At 33.3% G+C, this 17,167-nt stretch overlaps 1 protein-coding gene across 1 annotated transcript in view; it reads left to right on the top strand.

Annotated features, from left to right (window-relative positions):
• Nucleotides 1-17,167, top strand: part of LOC127831080 (gamma-aminobutyric acid type B receptor subunit 1-like) — a 119,764-nt gene that overhangs the window by 67,354 nt on the left and 35,243 nt on the right. The window contains exons 5-11 of the mRNA XM_052356067.1: nucleotides 1,425-1,620; nucleotides 4,241-4,405; nucleotides 6,888-7,038; nucleotides 7,302-7,416; nucleotides 9,367-9,489; nucleotides 10,931-11,077; nucleotides 11,418-11,593. Coding sequence (XP_052212027.1) covers nucleotides 1,425-1,620; nucleotides 4,241-4,405; nucleotides 6,888-7,038; nucleotides 7,302-7,416; nucleotides 9,367-9,489; nucleotides 10,931-11,077; nucleotides 11,418-11,593 — 1,073 coding nt within the window. The remainder of the gene's footprint in view (nucleotides 1-1,424; nucleotides 1,621-4,240; nucleotides 4,406-6,887; nucleotides 7,039-7,301; nucleotides 7,417-9,366; nucleotides 9,490-10,930; nucleotides 11,078-11,417; nucleotides 11,594-17,167) is intronic.

Raw genomic sequence — 17,167 nt, 5'->3', positions numbered from 1 at the left:
CAATTTCAAAACCGTACTTTGCGTAATCAATTATTAATATTTAATAATCTGAGTATGACTGTTTGCAAGTAAGCGCTATAGTTACATGGCTCAATATTTTTGTGTAAAAAAGGGAGAACACTTACCAAATCTGTAAATTACGGAATCCGGATAGGGCCATGTTGAGTGTCGCGTGTCGAAATTCGAGGTCGACACACGACATTCTCGCGACATTATCTCGACGCTCTCTCGACGCGCGACAAATCAGTCGACAGTCAATATTTGAGTGCCGCATATCGCGCTGGGTTTTATAAAGAAAATATCGCAGAAAATCTTGACTGTCGACTGATTTGTCGCGCGTCGTATTGAGCGTCGAGAGAATGTCGCTTGAATGTCGCTTGAATGTCGTGTGTCGACCTTCGAGCGCGACACTCGACATACTCTCGACATTCTGTCGACGTTCTCTCGACGCGCGACAATCATGCGACAGTCAATATGATATATCGCGAAAATGTCGCCTGTCTATCTAAAAATCACTAGGTCGACACACGATACTCTCTCGACGCACGACATTCTCTCGACGCTCTCTCGACGCTCGCACGATATATCGAGAGAATGTCGCTTGAATGGCGTGTGTCAAACTCGAAGGTCGACACTCAACTTGGCCCTATTCGGATTCCGCAGTAAATATGCTACACAAACAATGAACCTGTTCTTTATTTAAAATATCATCGTGATTTTTTAAACAAATATCACAAAAATGTTTGTGTATGAATACATGTATATTAAAAAAATTGTAGTGTTATTATGTCTATTAAAAAATCAGGGCTTTGCATCTCGTCATTCTATATTTTGTATTCCTCTAATTATATTCGAACTTATCAGAACGTTGCGTAAAATGAATGAATTTGTTTTAAAAAGTAAGTAATAAAACACATTTAATATATTAAACAAATTTTGTCGGATCACTTTTGTTTAGAATCGATAGTAAGATGTTGCGTTGATGTCCGCAACCAATAAGTTTAATGTTTTCAAACTTTCATGAAACATCTCCAAGCTAGTATATGTTATAGAGTCAATGATGTTGTTATAATAAACTGACGTTAGTGATCCAATGCCGATCCAATTATCAACACGTTGTTATGCTAAATGTACCCCAATTATGTGACTGCATTTGATTCTTCGGATTCGTATGCACACACGTTATTTGGAGCGTATCGGATATCACCGCCATGTATTTACTTTATTCAAAATATAAATAGAATGTGAAGAAATACAAAAAGTATTAATCAATGCATTATTAATAAAGAAAAAACGACGCTGTACTTTTAGATAACAGTGGCCTTTACAACACAATTATTCGGTGCGTTATAAATATAACCACGATATGTAGATGCGTTGCAATATGTGATCAGTGTAATAATTCGTTTTCTCGTTTGCAACAGGCGTATAAGGAGGGACTTTTTGGACCAAAGATAGTCTGGGTGTTTGTCGGCTGGTTTTCTACAAACTTCTGGTTGGTTAGTGACCCCCTTATTGACTGCACACCGGAACAAATGGCACTGGCGGCAGAGGGTGCATTTCTCAGTTCCGCTACTTACTATAATCCTGTAGATGAAACTGGGGTCGGTGGAATGACAGGTAGGAGTCCGTTCGTGTTTGGATGACTTTTTTAAATTAACATTTGATTAAAATAAAGAGAAAAGCATAACTGCAAGCTTACGAACTATGTTTCTGTACGACTGTATATAAAAATTGATAAGATGTCTAGACCAGACATCTTTGCATGTTTTTAAACGTCAAAACAAGCATTGCATTAAGCGGAAAAGGCGATAGATTCTAAGAAAATACAGACGGGTTGCCAATTTAAATTATGAGCGTCCTTAGTAATGTCGAAATAACGATAAGTGTATTAAATACAATGTGTTCAGCTCTTTATCTAACATTTTAAAAACATATTACGAATCGTTTATGTTCGGTTCCGAAAAGGCATAGAATCACGTTTGATTAATATAGATGTAAGTGTAGTTGCAAAAATGGAAAGTTGATATGTTTAACTTTTTTATAAATCTTTTTATGAAAAAAGAAGATGTTATTATTTTTATATTGTTTTAAATATATTAATTTTATGACCTCGCATGATGACAATATATTTACATACTAGTGATATAACCTCAGGTGGCATGCTGTGCGTATTCATTAATTTTAAAACCGAATTGATGCATACAACGCACGTAGACGCTTTTAAAAAAGGGATAATGCTCATAAACAAGGAAATACATTTAAAAGGTTGAACACAATGAAAACATCAGTTGTAACTCAACTTAAACTTAATGGCTTTATATATTATGCAATACTAAGAAAAAGTCACGAACACAGTTGGCATGAACACGGATGTGATTATTGAGGGGCAACAGGCCTTTTGTCATTTGACAGTTCTTCCAAAAATATCCAATTATTTACACTGTAATTTGTTTTCCTATCGTCAATGTTAAGACGGATCGACTAAAAGTAAACGATAAATATGTTAGCTTGAATCAAGAGCTCGAACAAGTGTTCACTTACTAAAACTCTAGTATGCACAGCACTTACAAGTATAATTTGAACTGATATAGAACTCACCGGTCGCCTATTGCTAATCATACGGCAAGAGAGGTCGACGTTTCGAGTACCACACGGTGCCTTTTTTATATGTTCAGGTTTTCGTCCCAGCAGCGAAGTCAATCGAGGGGTTACGCTTGCGTTTCTGTCAGTAATGGGGCATAAGAATAATAATCGTGTAGCCATATGCTCATCAGTTAAAGTATCTCATGCGTCATCACTGCCTTGTCTTGAATCGAGAGCGTCGACACTGTACTTAACTAACACTTTACTTTAACATGTATAGCCTCCGAATACCTGAAACGATGGGAAATTCATCCTGATCATACGCCGGACCTGGATCCCTTTAAGTTCGTGTTAGGCCAGTCTTACGATCATATTTGGATGGCTGCATTGGCCTTGGACTGTGCGGACAAAAAGCTCAGAAGTATAGGTATATCTTCTTAGATATTATTTTATCTTTACACCGCTTCGAGCAAGTTTAACGTTAGCATCGCTTATATTTCGACTTAATACTTCACACCCCTATAGGTAGGGATAATAATATTAAATTAGGTTTTCATATGTTAACATACATATATTGCAGTTTATGCTAATACTTGGACGTTTCCCTATTGAACCCGTTTATTCAATACTTCCAATACATGCTTTGCAATTATTTTCATCACTTAACATATACTCGTTATACCACCCGACTTTAATTAAAATAATAGATAACATTGTTATTTTTTTACATGTCCTATTGTGGTTAGATTGAATCGTAAAACCATATTGACACTATTAATGTATTTCCTAAGGTTGTAATAACAGAAATGAAGGCTGATATTGTACACAATATAGCAAGCTTTAACCAGGAAATGTCTTTGCAAATGTTTTCCATTAAATTACAAATTTCTTTCTTTATCGCGTGTGCTTTTGTCTTGAAAACGTGCTTATCAGTTTAACTTGCAGAACAAAAATCAAATTAGCTCCATTTTTTCCTATTAATAAAAATGATCAGTCCACGATCGAAACACAAATGTGAAAATGAAATAATTAAAACATAGCGAAATGAGTATAGTAAATGTTTGCGAATACTGATTCGAGTACCTTGGAATTAAAACATATGTAAATACAAATCATAATAACAATCGGAGACAAACGACAGAGCATGGTATGGTATTCATTTAAAAAGAACGATGGTGGATGAAATGCTGCTAAAAATCATATCACTAAATATTATGCATGTAATACTGCATACATAGGATACTGTTAGAGTCGAACCAGAGTTTGTATTCACTAACTTTAAAGGCGCACACAGAAAATTTAAGTTTAGAAATCTTACGAAAAACATTACAAGAAACAAATTTCTCCGGTACCATTTAACTCAAAATTTGCATACATACTTGCTTAAATGTGCTTACGCCGTAAAAGTGTTTCTATCTTTATTGTTTTAAGAAAAGTAACTTCATGCATGTGTAAGAAAATTGTTTCCCGTTTAAGGCATATCATTAAAAACATATTTTAATAATGTGGTTCAAGAATTGGCTATTGAACACGAAATAATGCGATGTTTCTACATCATCACCTTAGAATTGCAGAGCTTATAGCAGCACAGTATTACTATTTTATAAATTGAAATAATCTGTTTAAATAAAAATAAGAATATTTGTAATTGCAGGGCATCCTAAGACAATTGGTGACTTCACTTACAAGGATTCGGACATAGGCGAGATCGTATTTCAATGCATGGGAAACCAGAGTATCATCGGAATGTCCGGAAGAATATCATTTGCCAAAGGTGGTGCGGACCCAGATAAAAGCATTTTGCTGCAGCGCATACAAGGTTATTTAGTTTGAAGAAAATGGGTAGTTTCACTGATATTGGTTGTTGGAAATAAGAAATACTACAACACAAAGTAGTGTTTTTACATGGCATTCGAGTTATTAATTATATATACATGTATATATAATATAATCATTTGCTTATCAAAATCCTGAAGAAAATGCTCTCTACTTCCGAAACGCCGTGATGATCCCTCCAAAAATGTACGTTAAACCAACTATTCATTGCCCAATAAGTATGTGCTATAATAGACATTATGTCATATTAATTCATATTTTAAGCGCAGCTGTTTTAATCATTCATTTGTTTCCATTTCACACAACTAATTCAGCATGTTGTCATATTTATGGTATTTTGCAATCTTTTTACCCACTGCGATAAAGATGTGATGTGTGAAATTGGGAAGATTGTATGCATTTGTCATTTTCAGGTGGACATCGAATAAATCTAGGGTATTATCGACAAGATACGTATCCAAATAGATTCGATTGGATACCCGATGCCTTAAAATGGAAAGGTAGCGCAGTCTATAAATATTTTTTAAATGGTATTTTAAAAGTTGTTTTAAGTATGTAATGTGTATAGGTATTTATTTACCATTCGTAAAATTTTAATGAAATACCAAGAAACGCATATTAAAACATGACAAAAGATAAACCCTACATGCAAAAATAAACTTAAAGATGTGATGGAAAAATTGACTTTGAAAAATGTAAATTATTTTCTTAAATTTACGCAAATGGTCAATGTAATAATTATTGTCTACCCAAATCGAAAAACGAATTTTAAGGAACGCTATCAGGAGATAGTGTTATTTTCTTTACCACAACGCATATATCAAAACACTTCATGTAATCATACACTTCTTAAATCTGGGATAACCGGTTCGGAAATGTCTATGCGACGCATTCGTGTTTAAAGATGGTTTAAATGCTAGTCGAACTTCACCCTTACCCCAGTATAAACGCAAACCAACTGCGCGTCTTGAATCATCTTAACGAAAAGATCTCAACTAAAACATTGACACGTAAATCGAAATCTACACATACAACTGATGCCTACACTTGTCGTGTAGTGTTATACTATAACAAATAGACGATATGTGACTGCTTAAAAATATTCAAAAAGAAAAAAAACATTATAGGGAGAAATATGGACTATCTGTAAAATATATTAAGCCGTATAGTATAATTTCACATCAAAAAGTAACATATTTCAAATAAAAATTGTGCGCAGGTAATCGTTATACATATTTATGCAGTTTATTTAATTTGTAATGAGATAAGGTCTTTTTCTTATTCTTCCGTATGTGTCATAATCGTAACAGCTTGAAGATGTCGATGCACTAGTATTATGTTTAAGCTGAGTTCAGGTTGATGTATTCTCGGTTGCATTATTTTCTTTAAAATAGTAACTTATGTTATAGTGGATACATTTCAGTGTTAATATTCAGAAAGGTATTCCCTTAAGCGTAAGTGCATATTGACGGACAATTCGGTTAAATAGTTGTTTAATTGATAATGAACAAACAAGTCTATGTCACAGTTTTGAGGTCACGGAGACGTAACATTAAAATACACTTGTAATAATGTGTTGCTTTTAAATAAATTTCTCGATTGCTTCCCGATTAACTCTTAGGTTTGGCAGGCCTGAAAAACGCTTTGAAAATGAAATAATGATCATTAAACGTCCAAATGCGGCAACCTTATATGTCATATGCTGCTTGTGTTTGGTCACTCTTCTTACAAACAAGCTAACGGGTGTTACTAAGATTGTATATCCTGATAACGTTTTCGCAGTAAAGTACGTCTTATATTTGAATTACTTTAATTTAATTATGCATATACAGTACGTTAAGGATTCATTTAGAATCCGTACTATTCATATATGTACTTTAGTAGGTATCACGTTATTCAAATATTACAAAATGTAAACAAGTTCATGTACGATTTCCATTAGCATGTTATTGTTACTCAAATATGGAAAATTGTTCCAAAAGTAAAATGACTTCACAATTTAAAAAACATTATAAGGAAATAAGGGTAAAATAATTACGCAAATCTTATTTTATTTTATTTTACGAAAGTCGAAGAAATTATGAAATTTGAGTGTTCGCGTACAGATTTTTACAATCAAATGAATACGATTTGTGCATTTCGAACGTCGCAAGGCGGCACGCACTCGTAATACGAATGGCTGTTTTAATCAGAAAAAATACGTGATTGATTTGTTGGTAAACTGTGTGACATACTCATACTAATTACGCTTGTTAATATAATTCGAATGAAACATATGGTTGTATTAATGCGTAGTGCATATTTAGACATTGTCATAATTCAATACCGTACCGTAACTGGTGTTTACACGTAATATAGACAATTAATATATTTGAAATACAGTCCTGAATAAAATTGTGGTTGTTTTACTTGAGCATCTAAAGCAACCTATTTATATTGTAAAATGTTTTTGCAAAAATCTTTAGACAACAAGATCCCTAGAGATTCAACGTTCGTAATCCACAAGGAGATTGTCATTCCACCCACCCTGTACATCACGATATGCGTGTTTGCTGGCCTTGGAATCATCCTTTCCTTCCTGTTCCTGTCTTTTAATATCTACTACCGGAACAACAGGTAATCCATGTGCTTACACTAGTTCAACAAATCCGAAATACACGTAAATAACTTAAACGTTCGTTTGAATGTTTAAAAACGTACGATTCGTGTCTTTTTGTATTATTATTTTAATCAAAACATTGAAATACCATTCATGTTCTATTGCAATTGTAAACAATCGATTCAGTTTGTATATTTGCTCGTTCATTTATAAAGAAATATATAAGTAAATATAAATCTACAGAATAAAACACAACGCGAATTGAATATTTCTATTTCAGAAACGTGAAGCTTTCTTCGCCAAACATCAACAACGTGCTTTTATTTGGGTGCGTTTTGTGTTATGTGACAGTTTTCATTCGCCCAACAGAAAATGTTACCAGCGCAACGTGCAAGGTATAAAGCAATATCTTTGCCAATGGGCACGGCAAAAAGTCCAAACACACGTGGTTTTAGTTATAACCAAAGCGCAATTAAAACATCATGATAATATTATTCAAAACGCAACACCATAATGTGACCGTTCTGATAATTATATATTATGTTTAAATCAAATACTCTTAAATTTTAACCGTGTAAATTTTTTGCTTGTGTGACTTTTGCCATCTGAGTGTTATCCTCAAAACTATATGTTTTGTGTGTCAAATACTAATCGCTATTTACGGTTATGCCAATCGTTTTGTTACGGAGCCTTCTGCAAAGGCCAATTGTGAACTTACCCTTTGCTGTTGATTATATGATACATATACACTTATAGTTGTGTACGATTGTTATAGTGTTCAAACACATTCTTGTCTTTGTTTTATGAATGTGTTCATATAGTGAAAATAATTGTAAGTTTCAAACGAGTTTTTAAATCTTAAAACAAAATATTTTCTACATTGTTTAGACAAGCAAAATCACGCTTCTGAATATCACATATGTAATGTAATATTACGTGTTTGTATTCGTGTTTTAAACAGGCTTTATTGAACGCGCGTTGTATATACTTCTATTTTCAGGCGAGAGCTGTTTGCTTTTGTCTCGCATTCACCATAACATTTAGTGCGCTTTTCTCCAAAACTTGGCGTGTATACCGAATATTTACAAACAAAAAACTTCTGAGAAGGGTAAGTGTATGTTTACAAAGTATATAAGCAGACGCACAAAGACGGGTTCTTAACGAATACATACTGAATATGACAGCAATATTGCGTGACATGTTTACAATTTACTTTAAATTTCCTTTATATCTCTAATGCAAAATATGAAGAATATTGTTGTAATAAGACGCTTCGTTAGGCTGGCCTGTTTCTGTATAAGATAGCAATCACAAAAATAGTAGGACGCCTTTTTAAGCAAAACCAGAGAAAGTTATCAGTTATATTTGGTCTTAAAACAAAGTTTGAGACTTTGGTTGCACTTTCCTTTAGACCAACAGAAAGTAACATTTGCGATTTGAATTTCAATTTTAATATTGCATGTGTACGAAATCACGTATATTTTTTCATCTGTTCTTTCGATCCAGCTTGCAAAAACATCGGTCAAGCAGCCACACTGGTTGAGTGTGCAGGCTTTTTTAGTTCTACCGATACTGACCGGACCGCAACGTCACCATTTTGTTATGCATTCATAAATCAAATTTCAATAAAAACACACACAATAATCGCGTCTTTTAGCCATCTTCCTACCTAAAACACATACAATCAAACGTGAGATATATGAACAAAAACATCCCTTTCCGAATAAATCTTGGTCATTTATGAAGGTATTTGTATTACAAGTGTCAAACAATAGTATACGGCGTGTTGTGTTTATCCCTTCCTGTCCACATCCAAAGTCAGTGTAACATGCACAATACAACGGTCACATTACCTAAATTAGTTCGGAAACATATTTCAACATTGTGCGTGCAATTCTAAAACAATTGTCATCAATGGGTCACCATATGAGACGGTGGTGTCACATGTAACGCCCGTCTTCAAAGCTTTCATGTAGAAGTCATACTCAAAGATCAAATATCAAGTTCAAATACCTTAGCCAATTCTGCAGAATTTATACATCCTTTTACTCGTGATAATAATGTATTTCCCTCTTATCCCAAGCTTTATTTTACATGGTTAAGGCATATGTCAAAACTAAGCATTTAACACATTTTCAAACGCATCGTCTAATTTTAAAAAGTTGTCCGCCTTTATTTCGATTGCCAAAAAATACCACGCGTTCGTTTTTTGCCATGTGCGCAAAGGTGACTTGGAGGTCAAACTTTTGCAGTTTCATGCATGTTATTAAAAAATACATAATTCGTGTCAATAGGCTCAACATGTTTCCAAAATCTAGTTGCCATTGCTTTCGATACATTTTCAGACCATCAAGGACATTCAACTCTTTGCCATCATTGCTATCATCGTGATGTTGCTGACAGCGATTCTAATCGTGTGGCAGCTTGTGAGTCCATTTCAGGTTGAGGCGCATGAACTGGACTTTGAGGTAGTGTATTCAACAGAAGAATCACTCACCTTTACAGTTTTTATACTCATATTTCTAGTTTACCCCAATCTTATTAAGGTTTGGTCTATTCTACATCTGAATCAATGGGTTTTATGCCACGATATCATGTAGTAATACATATAAAAAATCCAGTTGTTAAACAACTGATTCCCGTACTTAGTTTTCGGACACTTAAACATATTTAAAAAAATGTGTATCAAAAAATTTAGATATGAAAAAATTCAAAAAGAACGAGAGTCCGACAATTTTGAGACAAATATGTTATTTTTGTTTGTCCATTTTTATATTGAAATAAAACCAATTAATAAATGTGCAAAACTTGTGTTGTGCTTTACTCTCCTTTCTCTGTTTTACATAAAATACAACTTCACTTATTTGCAATCTCTACCTGAAATGATATATGCCAACGTTATAAAAACAACCAAACTTCTTCTTGAATACGATATCATTTCATATTCTGTTGGGTGAAACAAATGTTTATTACCGGTAAACATTGTAATCTCCCTAATAACGCAATTGTAAGGGTTCATTGCCCTTAGGGCATTCTATGCCAGGTTTTATTACGTTAATCCGGTTGTAAACTTCCATGATCGAAGAGTCTCAGATAAGGGTAAATAGGGCAGAAATATAATAAATTAGCGCTGTAAAATATAAGTCGAAAAATATAGGGTCACAAACAAAAATTATTTTAGCTGAAAAAGGGTGAAGCTTAGAATGTCCGAAAACTGAGTAATTACGTTATTTACTGTTCAAAGCGGTCGACTGTGTCCATTGTTTAACTCTTACTACTAATGTATATGTTTCCAAACTAAAGCATGGTATTCGACGGATAGTAAAAAATGCTGGTAATTTCCAGTCAATTACTTGTTAAATGTATCCGAAATATTATCTATGCAAACACTGTAGAATGGAATCAGCAATTATATATTCCGGTTTGAAATCTAGTATGTATCATATTTGCCGCTCGTGAAATATGTCTTCATTGAAATGAGTAATATAGACATGTTCATTTAAAAACAAAACACATATAATCGCTATTAAATTGTGGCTTGTTGCACTTTTAAAACACGGATTTTTTCGTTCATTTCTTTTTGACTGCACCTAAATTATGGATCAACTGCTCAAAATACTATTATACAGAAATGTACAATATATACTATTTATATGTATACACAACTCCCAACAAAGTATTGTAATCAATATTTGTTAATGATTGGCAATACAGTTTTAATCATGTTTAGCAATTGAACTACATATTAACGTTTTGTTTCGCAATTAATAGCACAATATTGCAAAATCATATAACAATAATGTATATAAGCAGACAAACACCATTACAACGTAAATGCTTAGCAAAATATTTGTGTAACTGGCTTTTTTCTTCTTGCTTCTATATTACAATTTGTATAACATTTTATAGAAAGACATGGTCGGAAATGACGTGGAAGTGCGATTCTTCGTGCAAACATGTGTTTCAAAACAATCAACGTACTTTGTGTGGACCATTTACATCATAGAAGGGATGATGCTGTCGTTTGGTGCTTTTCTTGCATGGGAAACACGTCATGTATGCAGTCTTGAATGTACTGATGTACACTAGTTTTATAATTGAACGACAACCAACCCATTGTTAATTAAATGTTAATTACGTGTTTAATATCATCGTTCGTTCATATCTTAAAGTTTAGTCTCTCTTTTTTTTTCAATTTTTTATTGAGTTAGCATTTGACATAATACAATGTTCTTATAAAACAATTAATAATTTATATTTAAATCCTTGACCGTTTTTGTTGAAAGAATGTTATAATTTTAATGCGACACATAACAAAATGGGCTACGTGATGTCGCTTGCTAATGTGTTATTATACACAGGATTTAGAGATAGAATTTGTGTGTTCTCATTTCAGGTAAAGATTGAAGCTCTGAACGACTCCCACCATATCGGCCTTTGTCTCTACAACGTTGTCATTCTTAGTGCCGTCGGACTCACTCTTTCTTTGGTCCTTGAAAACCAGATGGTTCTGCTCTATGGAATAACATCCGGGTTTCTGATTTTCGGCACGACGCTTACTCAGCTCTTTGTGTTTGTTCCTAAGGTTATTAATTTAACTAGATTACCGCTCTGTTGTATGTTGATAGTTCAATTAAAGTATTTCAGTAGTTTGTATCATAATTATGTTCGATCGCTGTTAGTTATTAAAATTAAGTTCACGCGGTGAATATTTTTATACACATAGGTATACGGGCATTTTATTTCTTCAATAGGTCCACGCGGTGTTAACGAAGGTGGATTGTTCCATCAAAGGGGTTACTGCAACTGCAAACACAGGTCAAGGGCGATCCCAGGGTAATGCGTCAACCTTCCCTGCTTCTGATAGCGCGCCTGAAAATTAAAGACTTCATCTCGATTTATCGCTGATTTTCTGTCAATAAACCATTGTTAATAAGTGCTCGTGGAATGAAGACTAAACCGATGGTATACTCGATCCTTTTTATTTTGCGTTGCTTGAAGGGAATTTTGGAAAAACAACACTTTTGCTCATCTTTACTATATAGAATTTGAAACTATCATGATTCTCTGGGACGTGTACCTGCCTTTCTTAAGCGAGGTCGGTTTCACTTATAAGAACAATTTATTAAGAACGAAACAACGTGTATATTTGGAAATATCGGTTGCACTAATTCAGGAATAAAATATATTCGTTGTAAGTTTCTTTTAACAAAGCATAAAACGTTTGTCGACGGTTCTTTTGTGTTTTCCTTTTGGTTTATTGTATTACTTTATATCATCATATCCTTATGTTAGTGGTATATTATCACATTATGCATGTATCCATTAAAAAAGTTGTACACATGTATGATCGTTTCCTTCGCAGTGGTATATATTTTTTTGCTTGATTCCAACTGTTGTCAAAACTAAAAGATATATCGATATATAATACACTCTTCACTATGAGAAAAAAATCAGTAAATATTGAACAAATAAAATGTTTTTTCTTTTAGTAGCCTTTTAAAAAATGGCAACATATCTAATCGCTTACTAAAGTTAAGCATGAATTTATACATGCATTTACGTTGACAAGTAATGTTGTTCGAAACCCGCTAAACTTGTTGTCTGGTTGATATACATTGTTACACGGCTTATACTTTTTTAAGTTCCTACCATTACATTTACAATTTTATGTTAGGGAATGGCATATTTAAATTTATCACATGCTTTACCCTGTTTCCCATGTAATACAATCATTACATATTGTTTTATATTGCACATGTGTAATACAACATTTTTAAGCGTTTTCATTGGCTTAGTTTTCGTTTATTGACCAATCGCATTTTGTTATTTTGCTGAAATGACGTTGCAACGTCAAATGACGTCACGAAATGTAATCAATATTCGGGATTTATCATAATGTTTTCGTAAATATTTATTTAATTTGCTCATTTAAAAGCATGTGATAAAAAGATCTGTCACTCGTTGTCATATCATACCATATTTTATTAAACTCGTCCAGGAAATTCCTTAGTAAGCTCGCCAAAGGCTCGCTTACTAACAAAATTCCTGAACTCGTTTAATAAAATATGGTATGATATGACAACTCGTGCCAGATCCTATATATATACAAAAGCATACGTTAACATGGTATCCTTTTAAACCATTACACTTGTGTACTCTTATAATAAGAATCGGTTTACCGTAAAGTTGTTTCTGAAACTCTGTCTTTATAAATATATTCATGCATACATTTTTGCGGTCTGAAGTACATATATCTAAAAAAAGGAATTAAACAAAATGTGTTTTAAACGTGACGTACATTTGAAAGAAGAAACTGGTTTCTTAAATTATAGTATTTTCTCTGGTGATATGTATCGTGTTGTTATTGTAATTGCCTTGTTATTGTAATTGCCTTTTTTCAAGTATTTTGTGTTAAATCATTTGTAATAAATGTTATTGTATATATTCATTTCTGGGGAGGAAACATATAATTTCCCTTCACATCTGTTTGCGGTAATTTACGTTATGTATGTTATAATAGATACTTGCGCATCTTTCACCGTGTGTTAGATAGACCTTGATTTTCATAAGCCAGTTTAATAAGTTATTGCCATTTCAGCGCACAAATCAGGTCATATAACTCGTATTGCAAACTTGTCTCGAATACATGTATATCGCTTTAAGTAATGTTCGCATGGTGTGTTATTGTGTTTTTATCAAAATCAATCTTCTGCTCATTTATATTTTTACCATTTTGAAGTCATTTTGTTACATTAACTATGTGTTGTTTAATATTTAGCACACATTTATGCGACCATGAACTGTAAAATTATGTCGGTGTATTATGTAAGTTTACGCTTCTGTTATACATGCATTTAACGTTTCAATGCGGTACAAGAACCAAACATTTTGTAACTACACGTGTTAGCTAGCTTTTTATCAAATTATTATACCGGATTTATATTATTATTATACCGGATTTATATAGCGCCCTTTTCATGCAAGAGTGCACGTTCAAAGGCGCTTTACATAAGAACATTTGACGTATCGCAGATGCAAATACATTTTGCAACACTGTTTCAAAAGAATTCGATCAAAACTATTCAATTATACTATAACACTACTCTATTATACTATAAGTACTACGTAAACCATGCGCAGTAACCCTAGATTAGAAAGATCAACAAGACACTATAAAACTAACCTATGTGTATAGCTTTAAGACAATTCATGAAACAATAAAATCGAAAACTTTAACAATAAGTACTACGTAAAACAACAAAAAATGCACAATAACCATAGATTTGAAAGATCGGCAAGACAAACCAGAGATAAAACAGAGACAAGGGTAACGTAAGGATACCATTACAACGAGTCCACAAATCCCCAAAGTAATAATTATGCTTCCTTTAAAAGGGTAAATTCAAGTTCATGCTGATTTAGACAAGGGTAACGTCAGGATACCATTACCACGAGTCCACAAACCCTCAAAGGAATAATTTTGCTTCCTTTAAAAGGGTTAATTCAAGTTCATGATGATTGAGATTTTATTTAATGTATTGAATAAACCACTGCTTATATTGCATAAGATTGGAGGAAGAGGTGAGTTTTCAGTTTTTCAAATCGAGTCTTTAAAAACAATTCTTCTTATCGTTAAAGTTATCGATTAGGGTGAGATGAAAATTACATCAAACGCAGAGCCGTGTTACTTCTTGTTATGTTTATAATAAGACCCTTATATTATGTATTGATGTTTTTAAATGTTTTGTGTGTAAGATTGAGATTGATGTTAACATAATACATTGTGATGTGCAAAAGACTTATTTTGTACCCTTTTCCCACAAATAACACTTGCATACGATCTAAAAAAGGAATTATTTCCCTTCATGGTCCGGGCTTTTCTGTTTGCTGTGAATGTTGTGTTTGTGTATAAATCTGGTCTAAGTGTCTTTATGTAAAACTAAATCACACATGAACATAAATGTTGGCTTTTTCCACACAAAAAAATCGCAATTGTAAATGTTAGAAACTGTATATATATATATATATATATATATATATATATATATATATATATATATACAATTGTTTTCACGTGAATCGCTGAATAATTCGGCCGTTAATTTTTCCTTTAGGTTCATTGTTCTTTGCATTAATTAAAAGTGTTTATATATATTGCAGAATATAAATATATGACTAGTATGCTACAATTATTGGTTGAAACGGTAGGGTTGTGTTTTCAAGAATTATTAGGGTTATGGATTTAACAAGCGCGTCGCATGAACCATCAGTATATAAAGAACTGCTCTTCTGGGAGGAATACGTCAGCACATACGGTAGTCGTGAAGACTAAGCGATTACCTGTAAATAAACTCTGACATACACACAGACGGGAGAAATAAGTCTGCATTCAATTGCCTTTCAGATTACAAAGTTTATTACGCTGCGCAATTAAAGATCATATAGCATGGGGAATATTTGGGACTATGGATGCATTTTGAGTGGAAGTAATCCAAACAACTTTGCGCATTAGTCATTGTTTTCAGGATGGCTTAGTGACTCATACATTTGTCCGGGTGACAGGTTTACCTTTGGTATATAAATCAGTGCACGGGTCAGGTCTCCAAAGTCAACCTGAGTCGTTTAAGCTTATTATCATCGCTTGTATTGCACGTATCCATAGTCTTCTTTACATAACGCAGACATTGGACACTTTGCAGACACTTTTATATAGGTGTAAGTGACCCAGGTGACCGAGATGAGCTGAGTCACTCAATGCACCTAAGTCACCCGATGTGACCGAGTCACTCAAGACACCTAAGTCACCCAAGACATTCGAGGTGATCCGAGTCTCGCAATACACCTAAGTCACTCAAGACACCAAAGGTGACCCGAGTCACTCAAGACACCTAAGTTACCCGCGGTGATCCGAATCACTCAAGGCACCTAAGTCACCCAAGACACTCGATGTGATACAAGTCACTCAAGGCACCTCAGTCATCTAAGGAAACTTAACAAGCCATTAGCTCTAGTTCCGATAAAAAAAATACAAAATACATCAACAGTGGTGTTTGGGGTAAACGATTTAAACCAGCTTTAAGCATTTGTGTCTTTTAGTGTGCAATCCACATACAAAACTTGAAATCATTTTAATATTTGTAATGAAACAGTTTGCCATGTGCCTATTCTTTGTTTCTCAAATGTAACATCGAGTCGCTTATGGATGATATCCGTTTTCTACAGGTGTATAATGATGTCAATTTCAAATTTCATTGCAAGTCACATGAAATAATATAGAATTGAAATTATTAATCGAATGATATCACATTTTACAAGCACATAATGTAAAACACCCAAATGACAATTATTTTATACATATATATACATGTATGTTTATTGTGATTACTATTTTTATACAAACTATATTAACTGAGCGCCTGAAAACCGTACTCATACAGTTAGAATACAATTATAAGTGGTTACATATGCCAGCAGTAAAAAAACATAATTAAACAAAACGAACATGAGCAATGGATACTCATACGTATGGCATCGACCTTCAATGTGTTTACTTACACATGTGTATCTTAATGGTTTTCAAAAATATGTTTCAATTGTTCATTAAAATAGCGATTGCTGAAATCCTTTCATTTCAACATGTGGACACGTCGACATATTCTCTTTGCCTCATTCATTATTTGCTACTGCGGCCGAAATATTCTTAGCAGTACTGTATGCTTGCAATATACTTAACCAAAAATCTACATCAACATGTCGTGATAAAGCTTTTAGTGACCCATACCCACGTGCATTTTTAGGAATCTTCAGTTTAGCTAGTTGTCCATTTCTATAAAATAAATATAATTGTAAAAAATATGAGAAATAGTGCAGAAATTTGCCAACTAAATTTGTAATAAACACAATGTAAAACATAAATCGCCGCCATTAAAAATACAATAAAATTCAAATGTAATGGGTTTGTTCGCTAACCGCCAATTTCGTTAATTGATTTCACTTATTGTTTGATTTGTTGGTAATTATTGATGTATTATGGAATTTTCTTTCAATAAAAATTAATGAATACAAATGAAGTTCGCCAATTATATACATTATAGTATCAAAAAAATATTAGGATAGCAAACTTCAAATTCGTATTACACTTAT

This window comes from Dreissena polymorpha, chromosome 5 (assembly GCF_020536995.1).
Source record: "Dreissena polymorpha isolate Duluth1 chromosome 5, UMN_Dpol_1.0, whole genome shotgun sequence".
NCBI classification, from domain to species: domain Eukaryota; kingdom Metazoa; phylum Mollusca; class Bivalvia; order Myida; family Dreissenidae; genus Dreissena; species Dreissena polymorpha.
The sequence above is the reverse complement of the archived record's forward strand: the minus strand, read 5'-3'. Positions and strand labels throughout refer to the sequence as shown.